This window comes from Anabrus simplex, chromosome 6, assembly GCF_040414725.1.
Source record: "Anabrus simplex isolate iqAnaSimp1 chromosome 6, ASM4041472v1, whole genome shotgun sequence".
NCBI classification, from domain to species: domain Eukaryota; kingdom Metazoa; phylum Arthropoda; class Insecta; order Orthoptera; family Tettigoniidae; genus Anabrus; species Anabrus simplex.
This window is the reverse complement of record NC_090270.1, coordinates 215,287,479-215,308,821: the sequence shown is the minus strand read 5'-3', so window position 1 is coordinate 215,308,821 and position 21,343 is coordinate 215,287,479. Positions and strand designations below refer to the sequence as shown.

Below are 21,343 nucleotides of genomic sequence, written 5' to 3'. Positions count from 1 at the left end.
ATTCCTATTTCATTCTTATTTTTTTCTTTTTGCTAGTTGCTTTACGTGGCACCGACACAGATAGGTCTTATGGCGACGATGGGACAGGGAAGGGCTAGGAGGGGAAGGAAGCGGCTATGGCCTTAATTAAGGTACAGCCCCAGCATTTGCCTAGTGTGAAAATGGGAAACCACGGAAAACCATTTTCAGGGCTGCCGACAGTGGGGTTTGAACCTACTATCACCCGAATCCTGGATACTGGCCGCACTTAAACGACTGCAGCTACCGAGCTCGGTCCTATTTCTTTCTAATCTGTATGTAACCTACTTTGTGGTCTAGGGATAGTGAGCCCACCTTTTACCCAGGTTTGATCCCTGACCACATTAGGAATTTTAACCTGAATCTGAGTGCTGGTTTGAGGACAACTCAGTCTATGTGAGAACAATTGAAAAGCTATCTGATGGTCAGATAATAAGACTGGTCTAGAAAGCCAAGAGTTACAGCCAAGAGGATTAATTGTACCGACTGTAAATCACATCATAATCTTCAAGCTGAGCAGCATTTGCTCAGTAGGCCAAGGCCCATCAGGGTTTGGTTTGTTTTGTTTATGTAGTACTCCATGTATACCACTGCTCATTCATTTCAATACACTATAGCAATTATCTGGTATTAAAAAATGAACATAACATTTATCCAAAAATATAATCAGATAAACTTCAATATTTTCAATACAAATAGAAAAATTATATTTTGCTCTCTTCAAAGTAACCTCATAAACTTGATGTACGTGATTTATCAATTCTTGTAGGTATTTTGGGTCTATATTATTCTATACGTCCTTAACAATGTCCCAGAGATGTTCCTTGCTTGATATATGAATTTCCTGGATATGCCTATCCAGTTCATCCCAGATCATTTCAATGGGATTATAATCAGGGCTTTAGGATGGCTAGTCCATATCTTTCAGAATCTTCTGTTTTTCTTTTGATGTAATGTACTTCGTGCAATATGTTGACCGATGTTTTGGGTCAATATCCTGGTACAAGGTAAACCCTTTCCCTATCTGGCATGCAATCCACATGCTACTGCATGATACTGTAGTATGTAGTGGTATGACTTCTGGTCCGTATGTCCTATTTGTACAATATCTCCAACTCTATCTCCTGCAAAGCATTCCCAAACTATAATGGAACCCTCACCATGTTTCACTGTAGGTAGAACGCACCGCTGGGCCACCGTTTCTCCTTCACACTCTACCAAAGACTTTCAAACTTCAATTCATCTGTGTATAGGCCTTTTCTTCCAATTTTAATGTCCAATTAGACTGTTTTCTATACAATTTCAGTCTATTCTTTTCATTTATCAACTTCAGAAGAGGTTTTTTTGGCTGCTACAAGTCCTTTCAAGCCAGCTTCAAATGGTTTTGTTTTTGCTGTTGCAAAAGATGTTTTGTTCTTGTTCATTTATACTAATTCTGCACATAATTGTGGTGCAGTTTTGAACCTTTTTCTCTTACTAGTAATTTTGATGAATTTATCAGCACTTTTGTTTAATGAGGTTGTCCTGGTTATGGTAAGTCCTTATTGCTGCCTGTTGTCTTCCCCTATAGACACACCACATTATTTTACAATTTGACAAACTGACTAATCTGCTTCTCTGAGTGCTACAATTGCAGCACGTTTTCAGCGGCATAACAATAGTGCCTGCAAGGCTTGCAATGCAATTAAGCCTAAGGCTTACGGAGCCCACAGACTTCCCCAGAAAAGTAAATAAATGAATAAATAACTTTACACAAGTGCCACTCTTCGAAGGTGAGATGTGTGTTTATAGAATGCGCCAAAAAGATTTTTTTTTTTTTCAGTGCATATGTAGAGAATTGTCAGATGATTTTTATGTTACTGATTTTATGTCCCACTAATCACTTTTTTCACGCTTTTTGCAGACGTCGAGGTGCCGGAATTTTGTCCCACAGGATTTCTTCAAAGTTCTTTAACGTGTCAGTATATCTACAGACACAAGACTCATGTATTAGAGTACCTTTAAATACTACTGGACTAAGCAAGATCGAACTTGCCAAGTTGGGCTCAGAAAGGCAGCACTCCACCGTCTGAGCTACTCAGCCTGGCATGGATGGTTTTATCTGCTTGCAAATGATTGTTAGTACGTTGACTGTTGTCTTTCATAACACAAGGGACATGCTCTCTCCCAAATCTCTTTATCTCTATTTTTTTCTTTTCTAGTGGCTTTATGTTGCACCGACAGGTCTTATGGCGATGATGGGATAGGAAAGGCCTAGGAATTGGAAGGAAGCGGCTGTGGCCTTAATTAAGGTACAGCTCAGCATTTGCCTAGTGTGAAAATGGTAAACCACGGAAAACCATCTTCAGGGCTGCTGACAGTGGGATTCGAACCCATTATCTCCCAGATGCAAGCTCACAGCCGCGCGCCTCTAACCGCATGGCCAACTCACCCGGTCCCCAAATCTCTGCGGCAAGTTATTATTGAAGAAACAGCTAAAATTTGTACCAAAATATACAATTTTAGATGTAATTATTTCTATTGCTGTTTCTTCTGCAAAACTATCATTTTTGGAACTGAAACATATAAAGAACTATCTACAAAATATGACTAAGGAGATACTTTGTGAATTCAGCCTTCTCATCATCAAATGTATCATCCATGGATATAATTGAAATCATCAATGCCTTTGCATCCCTGAAAGTAGGTAAGTTGCATGGCCCAGTTTCTTTAGAATCAAATGTGAGTAACTTATAGTATTTAAAGATGTAAAAACTATTTTGTTTTTTTCAGTCCCTACAAAATATGTAATTTTCAAAATAAAATCTATTAATAAATTTATTAGTTTTGTAACCTTATATTAAATGGATATAGATTGTATTAAAAGATCAGATGTAGTCAAAATTTAAGTGTGTTATTGATAGGTTTTATACAATTTATTTTTGGGGAGGCCCAATATTTTTTCCTGAGGTGGGTCCGTATCATAATCATTATGCTTCTGCACGTTTTGAGTCTATATCTCCACTCTTGGAGCCGTACCAACAATGCACATGCTGAAATTGTCACTGAGAAATGAAATGCAATCAGCAAAATAGAATTCATCTACAGTAGACAATGGTTGATGTTCAACCTTGACTTAAAACACTACATGGAACAACAGAGGTGTATCTAATGTGCCTTCAGTCTTCACTTAGGTAAACAAACCAACTCAGGTTGTTATTGTTTATGTACACAACATACTGTACCTTATATATAACATTCAATCTAGATGGAAACAGACACACAAACCTGACATTTTTACAAATGTTTTACTATTCCTTCACTTACACTACCATAAGCATTGGTTTTGTACTGACTTTACAAGGAGTTCTATGTAAATTACTAGGTGAATTGAAATTAATGAGTGGTAGTGTATGTATGTATGTATGTATGTATGTATGTATGTATGTATGTATGTATGTATGTATGTTACAAACAGTTCTTTCTTTCATTCATCAACAACACCATAGAACAATGCAAAATCTAATTCTATAGAACTGTGTCCATGAATGATGATGAAAATAATGCAACCAGTACTATGGGTGCACAGCGAGATAGTTGGTCGAGTACTTAGGCGGGGAGAGACGAGCTCCTGTTAGTACACTACTAATCAGTACTGAAAAGATTGATCCGCTTACCTTCAGTGCAGAGGGGCAAATGCATAGCTGAATGTTTCCCTGTTTTCATTATCAGCAGCATCACTAACACTGTCAGTACCATCACCATCGCTACTAGAATCGCTTGACCCACTGTCATCACCATCATCGCCAAGTTTTATTACAAAATTATCAATTACTTCTTCCATGATGCAGTCTTTTTTCTTCTATCTGTCGCTCTTCAAGACAGAAAGTAGCCCAGTCGGTTGCTAATGTTTGCAATCGTGTTAAGGACATTGCCTGTCGTACTGTGTGACTTTACATAGTCTTTTACTAATAATATTATTGGCTTTACTTTCCAATAACTATTTACGTTTTTGGAGATGCCGAGGTACCAGAATTTTGTCCTGCAGGAGTTCTTTTACGTATCAGTAAATCTACCGACACAAGGCTGATGTATGTTAATATCTTCAAATACCATCGGACTGAGCCAGGATCGAACCTGCCAAGTTGAGGTCAGAAGGACAGCGCCTCAACAGTCTGAGCTACTCAGCCTGGCAGTATTTTACGTTACGTCAAGCAAGTTCAATTGGATTCAAGTCACACACGTAGGATGATAATCTCTCAACAATGTGCCCATGATTGGCAAATACGTTATCAATATAATATTTATTTTCTTTAGGTCGTATTTCTTCAAAGGAAGAGAAGAGAGTATTTTCTTATATTGTTGTCACAGGATACGTTATATCTAGTCAGGTAGTCTAGCACCTCCCTTTTTTAAGTTTCTCTGCGTAGGCGGTTTGTCAACTTGTTTCCCGTGGTAGGGAGTATTGTCCATTACGATGACGCAAGGCCTGTCTATTTTCGCACGGCTGGGAATTACCCTCTCCTTGACCCACTTCTCAAAATTTTCTGAATTCAACTGGCCATTGTAGTTACCAGTAGTGGTACCTGCCTTGTAAACTAGCTTGCAGCTTTTGTCAAAACCAAGCGAACCTCCAATATGCACACGTACAATTAAAGTCTGTTGGAAGCAGTTACATTGGCTAATACCCTCATGACATCAGTATACTGCCAGCATTTCCTAAAGGTCAAATTTGCATTTGCCCAATGCCCAACTTTTGTCTAGATATAACATTAGCATGCCTTCCTCTCTGAATTTTCTAATATTTTTTGTACGTTTGAATCCCTCCAATTTATAATATTCTTGCTATATATCAATAGTTTTCACCATGCTGTACACAGTTTCCATCTAATATCCACCTTAATGTTGTTATCTTCCACATAAAAGCAATTCGTACTTCTAATATAGGAGGGAATTTCTTAAACGTAGGCACTACGTTCTGATGCAAATAAAAGTTTTCAACTGTATCTTTCATTACCCGACGATCAAAGTAATCTATTTCTGCTTTCAAGGTTTTGGGTCATGGCCGTTTCTTGCCCCACATGGACAAGATACCGCCCTCATCACTATTACTAAGTTCATTTCTTATACACTATATTGTTCGCTCTGAAACATTACTGTACTTCGCAACCCTAAGTATAGGGTTAGTAATAGGCACAGAGAGACTTTTATTTGGAACTTCATCATCATATAACTTTATAATTCCTGCAATTAAGTTTATAGCCTCACTGTGAATTGTTTTACCCCCCAGTGTCTTTGCCAACATACTGCAAGTGTATTAGACCTTGTTCACTATGGCCTATAATGGGAACTAGAAACTATGAATGATATAAAAAGCAACAATGAATGATGACCTATTACTTCCTACAGTGCACTGATTGGTACAAGTTTAAATATGTCCATTCACCCTCACACGTCAGCCTGCTACAGCTACAGAATACCAAAGAGAATAAGTGCAGAACACCTGGATCAAATGTTTACTTGTTGGGAGCAATGTCGGATGTTGTGCGCATGTGCTGCTCCCACATGTCCCTCTCCCCGCCCAAGTACTTGCCCAGCCATATCTTCATATGTCCATAGTATCTCAAAATAATTTTCATTCAATAACATTCTTTTCATCATTTTTATATTCATTTTTTTCTTTTCTCCATTAGATGGATTCACCCAGGTTGTTATAAAAAGCCAACTGTCGAAAAGATTATCTGGTCTTGAGTAGTTTCATGAGGATAAATATAATAGTATACAGTATATAATAACATATATAGAAGCTCTTATCAGAGAATGCTTCAGAGCTTTCATGGTGGTATTGATGTAATGGGAGGCCCCAACAATTCTGTCTCTCAAATTGTAAAGACAATATCCATATCAAATTTGATATGCCTAATAACTGTAAGTGATTTTGAACAAGAGACAAAGAACAGATTTTATGCAATTTCATGACCAGAAATTGTGCTTTTGTCCATGCTGCTTCAGACTTTTGTACTGCATCCTGGGTCGGTAAAGCTGCAGTAGGCTTTGTCACGGCTGACTGATTATTGGGGGCATAAGGCAAGATTATCAGGAAATACAGAAATTAAAGGTAATAAAGGTAAGCATTATAAAAATCAGCATGCATACCTTATCTAGTATGGATCAAGTCACTCCAGAAATATTAACCACCAACTTGATCTAGGTGTTAGTAGATTAACTTTCCACTATGGAGAATCTAAACTAAAGTATAAAGGTTGAAACAGTTGTCAACAGTTACATACCTGATATACTAGATGGTGCTACACCTTTCAATACTTTTGTCAACCCATCTTTGGTAGGTTTGCGCTCCAAGGTCACAGCTGATGGAGTTGCTGGAGTAAAACTTGCATCTTCAGTTCCTAAAATGTCAGAATGACTTGTTAGGGTTGTGAACATTGCAGGCAAGGGAGTAACATACTTGGTCTAACAAAAGATGTACTTTTCTACATATTATCTCTGCAATAGGAATGATAACTGGCCAAGTCTATACCACAGAACTGAAGTACAGAACAAATCATAATAAAATGTAACATAAAACTTTTCAGTCTGTCAACACATAACACCGAGCTTGATAGCTGCAGTCGCTTAAGTGCAGCCAGTATCCAGTATTCGGGAGATAGTAGGTTCGAACCCCACTATCGGCAGCCTTGAAGATGGTTTTCCGTGGTTTCCCATTTTCACACCAGGCGAATGCTGGGGCTGTACCTTAATTAAGGCCACGGCCGCTTCCTTCCCACTCCTAGCCCTTTCCTGTCCCATCGTCGCCATAAGACCTATCTGTGTCGGTGCGACATAAAGCAACTAGCAAACACATAACAGTTTCAATATAAATTATGACTCTATAAACTTTTAGCTTTAGGGACATTTATAGTGTTATATTTTATATTGAAATTGAAATAACTGTGTGTTTGACAGACTGGAAAGTTTTTATGTTACATTTTACTACGTCAATACTGGAAAGTATGGCTCCATTCTTAACTAATCATAATAAGGAGTTAATTAAATAATAGCCTACAAAATTACTTACATCATTTGAGTAGCTTATTGCAAATCTAACAGGTTCACTATAGGAAGATTAATCTCTTAAAATAGTTTCACTCCAATTTTGGTTTATTAAACTACTGTATTGTGTATTGTTTAATTAAATCAAATCAAAATCTCTTTATTTGCAAATGAGGTGTCTACCTCAGTGGCAAATGGTACACTAAAATACATTATTGTCAAGCACTAAATATTAAATTAACAAGAGAAGAAAATTTTCCAAAAATACAATATTATACAATTTATGCTAACAATTTTTTCCATTAAACACACAGCTCATCCTTAATAAATTTATATTGTTTACAAAATTCTACTTATAATATCTCCTGTACTACTTACAAATATAGTCAACTGATATACAGTACCGGTATGTGGAATTACTTCAAATGATACCCTCTAACATTTCATTTATTTTCTTTGTTGCTGTTTATTCTCTTCTTGAATATCTGTACAGATTTTGGAAAAGGATCAAACACTACCCCTGGTAAACTGTTCCACTCCCTCACACCCTTCCCAATGAATGAAAATTTACCCCAATCACTTCTGCTAAAATTCCTTCTAATTTTATATTTGTGGTCAGTCCAAGCACTAAATTATTTTCCAACTGAAGCCTCTCACGGATATCTCCCCATGCTTCTTCTCCTGTATAGGCTGTATATAATCCTGTAAGTCTAGTTTTCTCCCTTCTCTTACTTAAAAGTTTCCCACCCAAGTTCCTTTAACATTTCTGATACACTACTCTTTCTCCTGAAATCCCCTGTTACAAATCTTGCTGCTTTCCACTGCACACTATCTATTTCTTTTATTAGGTATTCTTGGTAAGGATCCCAAACACTGTTTGCATATTCCAATAATGGACGAACCATACTTAAGTAACTTTTCTCTTTTAATTCTTTGTTGCATCCTTTAAGTAGCCTCATTATAACATGCAACGATCTGTATGCTTTCCCAACAATGCCATCCACATGACCCTTCCAGTGCAAATTGCTTTCAAATCTCACATCTAAGTATTTGCACTTGCCATCTTTTGGGATAACTACCTCATCCAGAGTATATTCAAATTCAGTTTTAAAACTCCTGTTTGTAAATGTTGTAACAGTTGATTTGCCTCCATTAACATTCATATTATTTTCTTCAACCCATTGCTGGATAATCTCAAGGTCCCTTTGTAATTCTGAACAATCCTGAATGTTATTTATTTCTTATAAACAATTATGTCATCTGCATACAATCTAATTTTTGATGTTATGTTATTCCCTAAATCATTTATGTATATTAAGAAAAGTAATGGACCGATTATACTACCCTGTTCAATTCCCTTCCAAACTTTCTCTTCCTGTGATACATTATTTCCTACTTTGACTTTCTGAACCCTTGAATTTAGAAAGGTTTTTATCCAACGTGTAACCTATACGTCCAATCCTATTCCCTCCAATTTCTTTAATAATTTTCCATGTTCCACTCTATCAAAGGCTTTGGAAAGATCTATGGCTATGCAAACTAACTGGCCTCCTGTATCCAATTGATCTGATATGTCCTGCTGAAATCCCACCAGTTGTGCCTCACAAGAAAATTTCTTTCTAAATCCATACTGGCTCCTCACAAACCAATTTTTATCATCACATATCCCTCTGATGTACTTTGATACTAAACTCTCCAGTATTTTACAAACTATAATGGTCAGGCTGATTGGTCTGTAGTTCTCTGGTTTCCTTTTATCGCCCTTTCCTTTATAAATTGCTATTATTATAGATTCCTTCCATTCCTTTGGTATTATACTATTATTTATGACATAGTCAAAGAGAAATTTTAAATAAGGCACTATGTACCGCCCCATTGTCTTTAACACCTCCCCAGTAATTTGATCACTTCCTGTTGCTTTTCCTTGTTGAAGCAGTTGGATTTCTCTGAAAATATCTTCATTTGTGAATGAGAAGCTTCTTGTTTCCCTACGTGTCTCTCCCTCTCTATCTTCTGTTTCGGTTTCCAACTCCTGACAATCTTCTACTGAATCTCTGAATTCCCTACTAAATAGGTTTGCTTTCTCAGTGTCTGTTAAATAGTGTTCACCCCCTTCTCCCACCATTGTAGGAATTTGGATTCCTTTTCCTTTTTGATTCCTGATATATGAATACGGCTTTTCCCATTTCCCTTTGTGGTCATTACCCTCTTGAAGTATGCCATTCATATAATTCTCTTTTGCTTCCTTTTTCACTCTATTCAGTTCCCTCATTAGCTGTTTTCTAGTTTCTCTACTCTCCCTACCCTCTTTGATTTTCCTGTTTATTATTCTACATTTTCTTTTTTAATTTTCTTATTTCCCTTGTATAATAAACAGGGTCTGAGGTCATTTTACCCTTCTTAACAGGTAAAAATCTCTTCTCTCCTTCACAAATGATTCCTTTAAATTTAGCCCAAAGTGTATCCACATTACTCCCTTCACTTATCCAATAACTGAATTGTGATTTAAGGCAAGTCCAAAATTCATCAACTTTAGTTTTTCTGTACACTTTCTTATCTTGTGTGACCCTGTTATTAAAGATGGAAGTAGAATTCTATCTTGTTACCATTACTCCACTGATATTACTGTATATTAAGGTTCCCATAATGATGTTACTAAAATAAGGGACATTTTGTAAAATTCTAGTGAAAAGCCTGGAACATTTCAGAAAAAACATGGTATAAATCTAAAGTTAACATAAATATTTATAACAGTACTAACATATACAAGTATAAACACATTATCACATCAGGAAAGATAATTTTTAGTAACATGAACTACATGCTGATCAGTACAATATTCCAAGCACAGCTTCTTGTTAGGTTCAATGGTTCATTGAACCTCCTGTCATGAAGAAGCCACTTATTTTTCCGTTATTATTTTCATAAGTGAAGATATTGGTAATTATTTAGCTTTCTTTGCTTTGAATATAAGGGTGCTCTAGCCAGTCCAACTAGGTGGTACATTCTGCTGAGTGATTGGCAAAAAAATTGGACTTAATGTTCCATGGGGTAGTATTTTGGGGCATATTCTTTTCTTAATCAATGTAAATGATGATCTGCTTAATATTCAAGTAGAAACTGAAGTTGTATGTGCTGATGATAAAAACATAATTGTTACCAGTAATAATCCTGACTCTACATCTACAGAAATTACAGCAAATGCAGTCCTATGTAGGTCAGAATCATAGTTCAGTAAAAACAAATTAATAATGAGTTTTAAAAAAAGAATCAATTGAGAGGCTTCTTTCCAAAAGGTACTATATCCACTTTCCAACATTATTATTGTTGTGTTATCTTCCTGTAATAAGCAGTTAACTGATTCAGATTTCGATATTGGTTTGGACCAGAAAGTTCTATATCCTACTGAAATTAATAGCATAAAATTTAATTTTGTTCCATTACATAAAGAATACTATATCCAGTTTTGTGACATAAAGTACTTTATCCCATTTGAATTCATGATGATGACATGAGTTTTATGTCAGAAAGTACTGTATCAGATCTTCACAGCTATTAACTTTTCAGGTGTTTTTGATAAATACATAGTTGTACAGGATCAGGCAGAGCTCTGGTTGAGGGAAAATATAGACCCTATAGATTCATTTGGCAGCACTGTAAATACTATTTTTCTTAACTTGTTTTGTTCCTTGTCAGTAATACTGCACTTGCAGCATTGTAAGTGGTTCGTAATTTTAATGATTTCGTCTTCATTTTACGTAAACAAGCAGATTTTACTGATGTTATACATGATACGTTTCAGGAGTCTGTAGGTAGTACTTCTAAAATGATATCAGGTGGACAGACTGAATTTAGTGATGATAATAACTGGGGCTTCTGCAGTGAGACACCAGCAGTACATTTTAGAAGAAAGAGGGAGGGGTTGATCCTGCTGAGTGGAAAAAGAATATTTGTAAGAATACAAAGTGGAAAGCCAAAAATAAAGGCTGTAGTATAGCATGTCATCACTTAGACAATTCCTTTTGTAAAGCAGGTACACTGACCCAGGATGAAATGCACACCTTTCACGAGAAGTACTGGAAACCGACTACTGCTCCAGATCAAACTAAATTTATTTAGAGACATGTTTCTGTCAATACTGTCAAAAGACGACAGGCAAATAATGATGCAGCTCAGAGTTAAAACTTACAGCACAACATTCTTTGTTCGGGAAATATATGGTCCTATTCAGATATTTAAAGTAATAAACTTCATTTTTTATCCATATTGAACTGAGATTATAAAGCTTTAAAAAAAAAGTTGTATTCAATACTATACAGTTTGGTGTAGATGTAATAATAACATATTATGTTTATTCAGGACTAGTTTTGATGCTATTTGGCATCATCATCAGCTGAACAAAGGCATTGGAAAACTGGCAATCATATAAACATTATAAATATTAACATTTTCACAAGTTGAAAACTTATAATATTACACTTAAATAAATATATATATATATATATATAGAAAGATACAATGTAAAACTTCCTTTATGAGTATATTTTCAGTGAACTGCAGGAAGATTGAACTAGCATCTCAGCAGATTACTAAACTAGATGAAGAAATAGGAGAAAAAAAAAAAAAGAGGAGGATCTAGGCTGAGCCAGACCCAAATTGAAAGAAAAAGCAGAATTGTAGAAAATATAAAACTGTTTAAATGTAAAGAGAAACATTATGGTAGAAACAATGCTCCTAGAAGGATATATTTACCTTCCCACCTATGCATTAAAAAAAATGTGGGAACTTTACAAGAAAAATTTGACTGATTGTAAATATGGTATGTACTGGCACGTTTTAACTCATTGGTTCAATCTAGGATTTGGTTCTAGGACTGATATTTGTAATGAATGTGCAAGATTAAAAACTGAAAGAAGACTAGCAAATAGCCAGGAGGAGAAAAGAGAATGGATTGTGAAATATTTACAGTAGTTCACAAAAGAAGGAATAGCGTTTTCTGTAAGGAGCTGAACCTTCGGTCAGCTGGGAGTGTAACCATCATATTCGACTTAATGTAAACCCAACCACTTCCTAAAACTGAAATTGGATAACCTTACTATTCTCATCAAATGTGGTATTACATATTTGCTGTTGTGATACATGATGCAAATGGAGTACTCAATAAGGAAAACATTCATTTCTACCGCTGGTTGGAGTCAGAACATGGGCGAGGATCAAACGAGATTATTTCTTGTGTGTGGCATTTCCTCAATCATGTGTTCGTAGAATGTTTCAAAGCACCTCTTAGCAAAACTGTGAGTTCCATATGCATATTTTGTGACAGTTGCACTGGACAGAACAAGAACTATGCAATGTTGTTTATGCTCATTAAATTCTGTGCAAAAGCTGGTATAGACTTCAAGCAGATATTTCCCATGAGAGGACACTCGTACTTGCCAGCTGACAGAGTCTTCGGTTTAGTAGAAAGGCAACTGAGGAACAAAACCAAGTACTTCATCCAAAAGAGTATGATGAAATTTTTATCATCTGTAGGTACACTTCACTCACAAAGTGATTGTGCAAACATGGAAGGAGTCTTCAAAACCTTTCCAGAAAAATGATGAGGGTTTTAATATTTCTGATGCCAAAGTAATCAGTTTCAATCATGAACAACACAATTTTGTTACTGTTGAAAAGTTCTATGCAGATGGCACAGGAATCCAGCACAACATTCTAAAAACTAAATACAGTAGTGTTAAGAACATTGTTCTACCTCTGAGGCAAGTAGAGAAGAAGAACCATATGTCTGACGCCAAGATTAACAGTGTTAGAAACTTTTTCGGAAAAATGGATATTAATTGGCAGGTGTAACTGTTAATATACAGTTTCTTGTTTCGGTATAATTGTTCAAGGTTTCTGATTTTGCCTCGTCTCCAGTAAGATCCAGTTTATTTTTCTCGTGATTCCTTTCTTTCCGCAAGAGCTGCTCTCACTCTTTCATTCCACCAAGGTGTTTCCTTCTCCCTTGTTTTCATACTTGTCTTTCCACAAACTTGAGTTACTTCCTTAACCAATGTGTTCCTTAGTCTTGTCCATTCTGCCTCTCCATTTTTCCTTTCATCTCTTGGTAATAGGGTTTTTATCCAGTTCTGATACTCAGTTCTCTTATCTGTTTTCTGGAGTTCCCATGCTTTGATTTTTGGCATTTTCCTGTCCTGTACTTTCGGCACATAGAAGTTTCTCAGGTCCGCTACTAATAGACGGTGGTCACTGTCAAGGCTCTCACTGGGTATTACTCGGACATCTGTTACCATTCTGCTCCTTTCTTCATCTGAGATGATATAATCAATTACAGTCTTTTGTAGTCCATCCCAACTGTATTGTGTTATCTTATAGCTCTTGTCTCTTCTTGAACCAACTATTCTTCATCACCAACCCATTCCTCATACAGAAGTCAGGGAGATGTTCACCTATATTTCATCCACTATATCCATGAGGTCCCATTACTTTCTCATATCCTGTTCTGTCTCAATCTGTGCATTCAGATCTCCTATAATGATTACTCTCTCTTTACTAATAACTTTTTCCAAATTGGCAAGAAACTGGTTCTTATCCACTTGACAACATCCCATTTTAGGTACATACACCTGTACCAAAGTTAGTTTTTCTTTCCCTAAATGCACAGTCACCTTTATTATTCTCTCACTAACATACTGAATGACCGGGCGAGTTGGCCGTGCGCGTAGAGGCGCGCGGCTGTGAGCTTGCATCCGGGAGATAGTAGGTTCGAATCCCACTATCGGCAGCCCTGAAGATGGTTTTCCGTGGTTTCCCATTTTCACACCAGGCAAATGCTGGGGCTGTACCTTAATTAAGGCCACGGCCGCTTCCTTCCAACTCCTAGGCCTTTCCTATCCCATCGTCGCCGTAAGACCTATCTGTGTCGGTGCGACGTAAAGCCCCTAGCAAAAAAAAAAAAACATACTGAATGTCAGAAACTCCTCCTAGATCTTTACTCATGATGAAACCAACATCATTCCTTATCTCTTTGTCATTTCCATGCCAATACAATGTACACTGTTTTCTTAATTTATTCATTCCTTTCCCTCTCCATTTCGTTTCACTCAGCCCCAATATCAATTTCTTCCTTTCCATGAGGTCCACTAGTTCTTCACATTTTCCTGTGAGACTGAGTAAGTTGATGGTTCCAATTCGTGTTAGTCTCCTCCAGGATTTTTGCAAGACCCTGTCTATCATCAGGCCATAAGCCATCATCCCTGACATGAGTCTGCTCATGCTGGCTTCTTAATTTAGTTGATAAATGCGTTCTGAGGCTCTTATGTATTTTGAAAGTAACTACAAATAAGCTCTTTTACTGGCTTGCTAGGCCTAACGCAATTGAGGATTTTCTTTCGGGGTTTACTCTCTTAGCCTTTGAGGATCCCTCCTGATCCCACAAGGCAGTGGGTTCCATCTGTACTACCCCCCGAGGAATGGGTTGCCTCCTCCACCAGCTCCACCGTACCGAATCATATTCTTCGCTTTTGCTGCCGTTAAGAGATGGCTCAAATCCAGAATTTCCTATTGACCAGTGGTCTCCATACTGGTCTTCCCGAGGAGAGCTCATCTCTACAGAGGGTAATCTGTGCTTCCTGCTCAACGTTACCTGGGACATTCGGACTTAACTTTGAAGTGCTCAGAAATGAACATACCCTCAGTTCAGATTATGTTGCACTATATCAAAATATTTTCCATAGACTTTGACCCTCATAAAAATGAACCTGAGGCTGCTAGGAGATCAATGCTATGCTAGTGAAGAATATGAAGATCCCCAGATTTGATATCACCAAACTTGAAAAAGACAGCACAAGCTACCAAGGGAGTCAACCATAATAAGAACAGGATTAACACCACTTTGATCAATTTACTGAATTACTCTTTAGGAAAATCACCAGAAAAAATGAAAATATCTTACAATCATTGCATGATGCCCAGAAAAATCATATGAAATATTTCAGTTTAGATCTCTGGCCTGCAAGGTTCAATTATCTAAGGTACAACATTGTGTGAATTTCTATCAAAGAATCATCGTTCTTAATGATATGTTCCGCTTGTCAGTACTTGTTTGACAACATTGTCATTACAATATTTTCAGATGCAAATCAATCAATCAATCAATCAATCAATCAATCAATCAATCAATCAATCAATCAATCAATCAATCAATCAATCAATCAATCAATCAATCAATCAATCAATCAATCAATCAATCAATCAATCAATCAATCAATCAATCAATCAATCAATCAATCAATCAATCAATCAATCAATCAATCAATCAATCAATCAATCAATCAATCAATCAATCAATCAATCAATCAATCAATCAATCAATCAATCAATCAATCAATCAATCAATCAATCAATCAATCAATCAATCAATCAATCAATCAATCAATCAATCAATCAATCAATCACTACTGATCTGCGTTTAGGGCAGTCACCCAGGTGGCAGATTTCCTATCTGTTGAACTTTTCTGTTATACTAGCCTATAAATTGTGTTCAGTCAAATGGAATATTCTTTTTCTCCACATTAACACTCTTAAGAGTAGAATAATATTCATACATGTATTATTTTGTTATTTGTTTATGTAATAAAGTCCATACTACTGTAAATTGAATAGACCTGTTTGCTCAATATAAGTGTATGTTGGGCAGGTTTTACTGAACTTGGGCAGCTGCTAAATTCAGTGTTGCCAACTATCATGAAGTCACTAATTGGTTTAAAATGTGACTATATGAAATTTTATGAACTAGGTCTACATGGGGGGGATATTGAAGCATGTTGTAACCCTCAAAATGCAAATTTTTAAAATGAGTGTATCTATATCTCGAAACTGTAAAAGTTTACAGATGAAAAAATTTGTATTTAGAATCTCCTTTAAAAACAAATAAATATGTATTTTTTTGTTTCTGGAAAATCCCAACCGGGTCAGTGTGCCTTTAATGAGGATACTTACATCTCAGAAACGGAAGATATTACAGACCTGAAAATTGGTATTTGGGATCTCCTTTAAAAATAAAGAAATTTTTGTTTTGTTTTAAGATCCAAATAGTGGGGAGTGAAAAGGGGTTGGATTTTTAAAATGAGTATCTATATCTCAAAACTTTAAAAGTTTGCTTATGTAAAAATTGATATTTGGAATCTCCTTTAAAAATAAAGGAACACGTATTTTTTTAATTTTCTGTAAATTCCAATAGGAGGTGCGTAAAAGGGTGAATAATAGGTTGAATGCCTTTAATGAGGAAACATATATCTCAGAAACTGAAGGTAATACAGAACTGGAAATTTGTATATGGGATCACCTTTAAAATTTTTTTTTGCTAGTTGTTTTACGTCACACCGACACAGATAGGTCTTACGGCGATGATGGGACAGGAAAGGGCTAGGAGTGGGAAGGAAGCAGCCGTGGCCTTAATTAAGGTACAGCCCCAGCATTTGCCTGGTGTGAAAATGGGAAACCACAGAAAACCATTTTCAGGGCTGCCGACAGTGGGGCCTTTAAAAATAAACATGTATTCTTTGGTTTTGGAAAATCCAATTAATGGCGGATAAGCAGGAGTGAGAAATTGGGGTGAATATTTTGAAAGACTATATCTACAGAATATCTGAGAAACGTAAAATGTTAGAGACGTAAAAATTGGTATTTGGAATCTCCTGTAAATGTAAAGAAACATAGGTTATTTGTTTCTTGAAACTCCACTTGAGGGGAACTAAAAAGGGGGTTAAATTTAAAATGAGAATTTCTACAGTATATCTCAAAAAACTTAACATGTTAACAGAAGTGAAAAATGGTACTTTTTAACTCTATTAAAAACAAGGAAATGTGTACTTTTATTTTTCGTAAATACCACTTGGGTGGAGTGGGGGGTAAAAGTGACTGAAAATGGTGTTGAATTCTTTTAATTAGGCTAACGATATCTCAAAAATGAAGATGTTACAGACGTGAAATTTGATATTTGGAATCTGCAAAAAAGTAAAGAAACACATATTTTCGGAAACTCCAATGAAGGGGGGTGGGGGAGTTGAAAGAATTGAAAAATTAATGGACTTAATTGTACATCTATTAAAAACTGAAGTTGTTACAGACATGAAAATTGGTATTTGGATCTCCTTTAAAAACAAAGAAAAACACGTTTTTTTGGGGGGGAGGGGGTCATCTTGCGGGCATGAGCAAAAAGGAGTTGAATTCCTTTCATGAGGACACATAAATCAAAAACTGAAGAAGTTAGAGTCATGATAATTGGTATTTAGAAGATCCTTTACTATTAAAGAAACAAGTATTTTTGCCAGAAAATTCACTTAGGGAAGGGGGGGAGGAGTGTGATAGGAAGTGAAAAATGTGAATTATTTTTATGGGGATACTTATATCTCAAAACTGAAGGTAATAGATGTGAACATTGGAGTTTGGAATCTTCTTTAAACATAAAGAAACACGCCTTCTTTTAATTTTTTGGGGAGGGGAAGGGGTGGTAAATATACTTAACGGCGGTGGGGTGTAAAAGGAGGTGAGACCAATTGAATGTACTTATAATGATCCTCTGTTGCTCAGGCGGCAGCGTGCCGGCCTCTCACAGCTGGGTTCCGTGGTTCAAATCCCATCACTCCATGTAACATTCACGCTGGACAAAACGGAGGTGGGACAGGTTTTTATCCGGATACTCCGGTTTTCCCTGTCATTATTCATTCCAGCAACACTGTCTAATATAATTTCATTTCATTTGTCATTCATTAATCATTGCCCCAGAAGAGTGCGACAGGCTTCGGCAGCCGGCACAATTTGAATTGTCGCCGCTAGATGGGGGCTTTATTCAATCCATTCCTAACCCTGTCGAATGACTGGAAACAGGCTGTAGATTTTCGATGTACTTATTCTGATCATGAACGGACGATTTTTAATCTTTCCTGGGTTCGTTTTCAAGAGCCATCTTTTCCTTCGGAGAATGTTCTTAGATTACAGTAGATTATCCTGGCATATAAATAAAAATTTACACAAATTTGAAATAAATGATAGGAATGAGATTGACCGTCCAATTGTTCACCTCTATAATGTCAATAATGCACGGAAGTATGTCATTCGTATTGCCAGAAATCCCACACACGTGCCTATGCGCGACAATGGTGCTGGTCACATTGTCAACAATGGCAATGGGTGCAGATGTAATTTACCGCCAAGTAGCGGTCTTGCATCTTGCTGTGGGGTTCAGAACATCGATAATAATAACAACAATAATAATAATAATGTTCTGGACCGTCGTCAAATGTGCGAACTGTGCCGGAAATGGGTCCTGGACGGGTAATGACTAAGAATGCAGTCCGGCCGCAGGTGCAGTACCGCCAAGGCACCCAAGACGACACCACGCCCTATCTCCTGAAGGATTAAATCCATATTAAAAATGCTTATAGGAAAAGATGGCAAAGATTTAGGGACCCAACTGACTGGGTGGAATACCTGGACGTAGCCTGGGAAGTACGAAATTGTTTACTGGAAAGAAAGATTGAAAAATGGGAGGAAACTTGCCGTAATCTATTAGAAAATGAGTCAGATCGTGAATTTTTGGTGGATTCTCTCAGAAAAAGAGTCAGATCATGAATTTCTGTGGATTATATATAAAACAATAAGCATTCAATTATAAATTTCAGTGTAATACCATAGAGAAGCACAGGTATCTTGCTAGTTTATATCATATGATGGTAAGCATGGCCAACAAATGGTGAATAAGTTAATCTGGGAAACACAGCTGTATCAGAAATTGATTGAAACAAATAGTGGTGCTGATAAAACAAGATGACCTCTACAGAGAAACCAAACTGATAGGTGGTATATGTGATCACAAGGCTGTTTTTGTAATAGTTAAATGTGAAAGAAATGAGGTTGTAAAAGTAGGACTATTAGACAGTACCATATACTTTATATCAATCTCTACTGATCTACATTTAGGCCCAGGTGGCAGATTCCCTATCTGTTGTTTTCCTAGCCTTTTCTTAAATGATCCCAAAGAAATTGGAAAATTATTGAACATTTCCCTTGGTAAGTTATTCCAATCCCTAACTCCCCTTCCTATAAACAAATATTTGCCCCAATTTGTCCTCTTGAATTCCAACTTTATCTTCATATTGTGATCTTTCCTACTTTTAAAGACACCACTCAAACTTATTCGTCTACTGATGTCCTCCCATGCCATCTCTCCTCTGACAGCTTGGAACATACCATTTAATCGAGCAGCTCGTCTCCTTTCTCCCAAATCTTCCCAGCCCAAACTTTACAACATTTTTGTAACGCTACTCTTTTGTCGGAAATTACTCAGAACAAATCGAGCTGCTTTTCTTTGGATTTTTTCCAGTTCTTGAATCAAGTAATCCTGGTGAGGGTCCCATACACTGGAACCATACTCTAGTTGGGGTCTTACCGGAGACTTCAATGCCCTCTCCTTTACATCCTTACTACAACTCCTAAATACCCTCATAACCATGTGCAGAGATCTGTACCCTTTATTAACTATCACATTTATGTGATTACCCCAATGAAGGTCTTTTCTTATATTAACACCTAGGTACTTACAATGATCCTCAAAAAGAACTTTCACCCCATCAACGCAGTAATTAAAACTGAGAGGACTTTTCCTATTTGTGAAACTCACAACCTGACTTTTAACCCCGTTTATCATCATACCATTGTCCACCATCCATCACAACACTATCGAGGTCACCCTGCAGTCGCTCACAGTCATGTAACTTATTTATTACTCTGTTCAGAATAACATCATCTGCAAACAGCCTTATCTCTGATTCCACTTCTTTACACATATCATTGATATATATAAGAAAACATAAAGGTCCAGTAATACTGCCTTGAGGAATTCCCCTCTTAATTATTACAGGGTCAGATAAAGCTTCGCCTACTCTAATTCTCTGAGTTCTATTTTCTAGAAATATAGCCACCAAGACAAGCTAAGACAAGCTTGAGGGAGTTAAAAAAAAATTAAGTTCAGTGGCAAATAATAAATAGAAATGTAAACAACTTATGGTACAGATTTAAAGCAATTGTTGAGGAAGGTGGTAACAGGTATGTACCTTTAACTGTGGTAAGGAATGGTAGACCCAGTATGTTATAGCAGAGAAAGAGAGAGACTAAAAAGGAGATGCAGGTTAGAAAGAAAGAGAGTTAGGAGTGGTTGTGGATGTACGGATATTTAATCTTGTAGTCCAGCAATTTTTAGATGCCACCCTAACTCACTAGGTAACATGTAAGACATGGATTTCATTTTGCATCACTCCTAAACTGTAAAAATCTGAAAATTTGTACACACCTTCACAAGATGATCTAGTACAATTTTTTACTTACCACGACCATTCACTTCATCACTCAGTGCCACTTGAATTCTACCTGCACTCTTCAGAGACTTCTTTTTATTTTTATTTTTTTTACGTCGCAGCGACACAGATAGGTCTTATGGCGACGATGGGTTAGGAAAGGCCTAGAATGAGAAGGAAGCAGTCATGGCCTTAATTAAGGTACAACCCCAGCATTTGCCTTGTGTGAAAATGGAAACCATGGAAAACCATCTTCAGGGCTGCAGACAGTGGGGTTTTAACGCACTATCTCCCAGATGCAAGCTCACAGCTGCATGCCCCTAACCACACGGCCAACTCGCCTGATACCAGAGACCTCAGGAGGCACATGTTTATTTACATCACGCATCCCACAATGCAGAAAATTACCCCAAGCTGTAGCAAAATGTTCATCTGCCCGCTATCTACTGGCAAACTGATATACTATGTCATCTAACGTACACTTGAACGTACAAAGTTAGCGCAATTCAAATCTGACTAAGGTCAGACAGTATTCTACACACATGAAACCTAATTAAACCATGGTCAGATATAGGAGTGAATGTGTTAGCAGATTTACGGATGGAAGAAGTATTCAGTCAGCAGTATGTACAGATAGTTGGATATAGGGATAATGTCCAGGTGGAGGAAGTGACTAATACTAACGAAGTACTGAAATTTACCTATTATAATAAAGAGTTTACATTAAGATACAGAAGTTGAAAACTAGAAAAGCAACGGTGATAAACATGAAGCCAATAAATACAGGCCATTCAGCTTGATGTGTGTTGCATGTAAACTATGGGAAAGAATTCTTTTTGATTATATTAGACAATCTACCACCTGGCCGACTGCCCTGAATGCACATCAGTGGTGATTGACTGATACTGATTTTTACCAGCCCAGCAGAGTGATAAATACAG

At 36.8% G+C, this 21,343-nt stretch overlaps 1 protein-coding gene across 1 annotated transcript in view; it reads right to left on the bottom strand.

Moving 5' to 3' along the window:
- Nucleotides 1-21,343, bottom strand: part of LOC136876338 (NACHT and WD repeat domain-containing protein 2) — a 355,527-nt gene that overhangs the window by 159,301 nt on the left and 174,883 nt on the right. Inside the window, exon 4 of the mRNA XM_068228264.1 lies at nucleotides 6,288-6,404. Coding sequence (XP_068084365.1) covers nucleotides 6,288-6,404 — 117 coding nt within the window. The remainder of the gene's footprint in view (nucleotides 1-6,287; nucleotides 6,405-21,343) is intronic.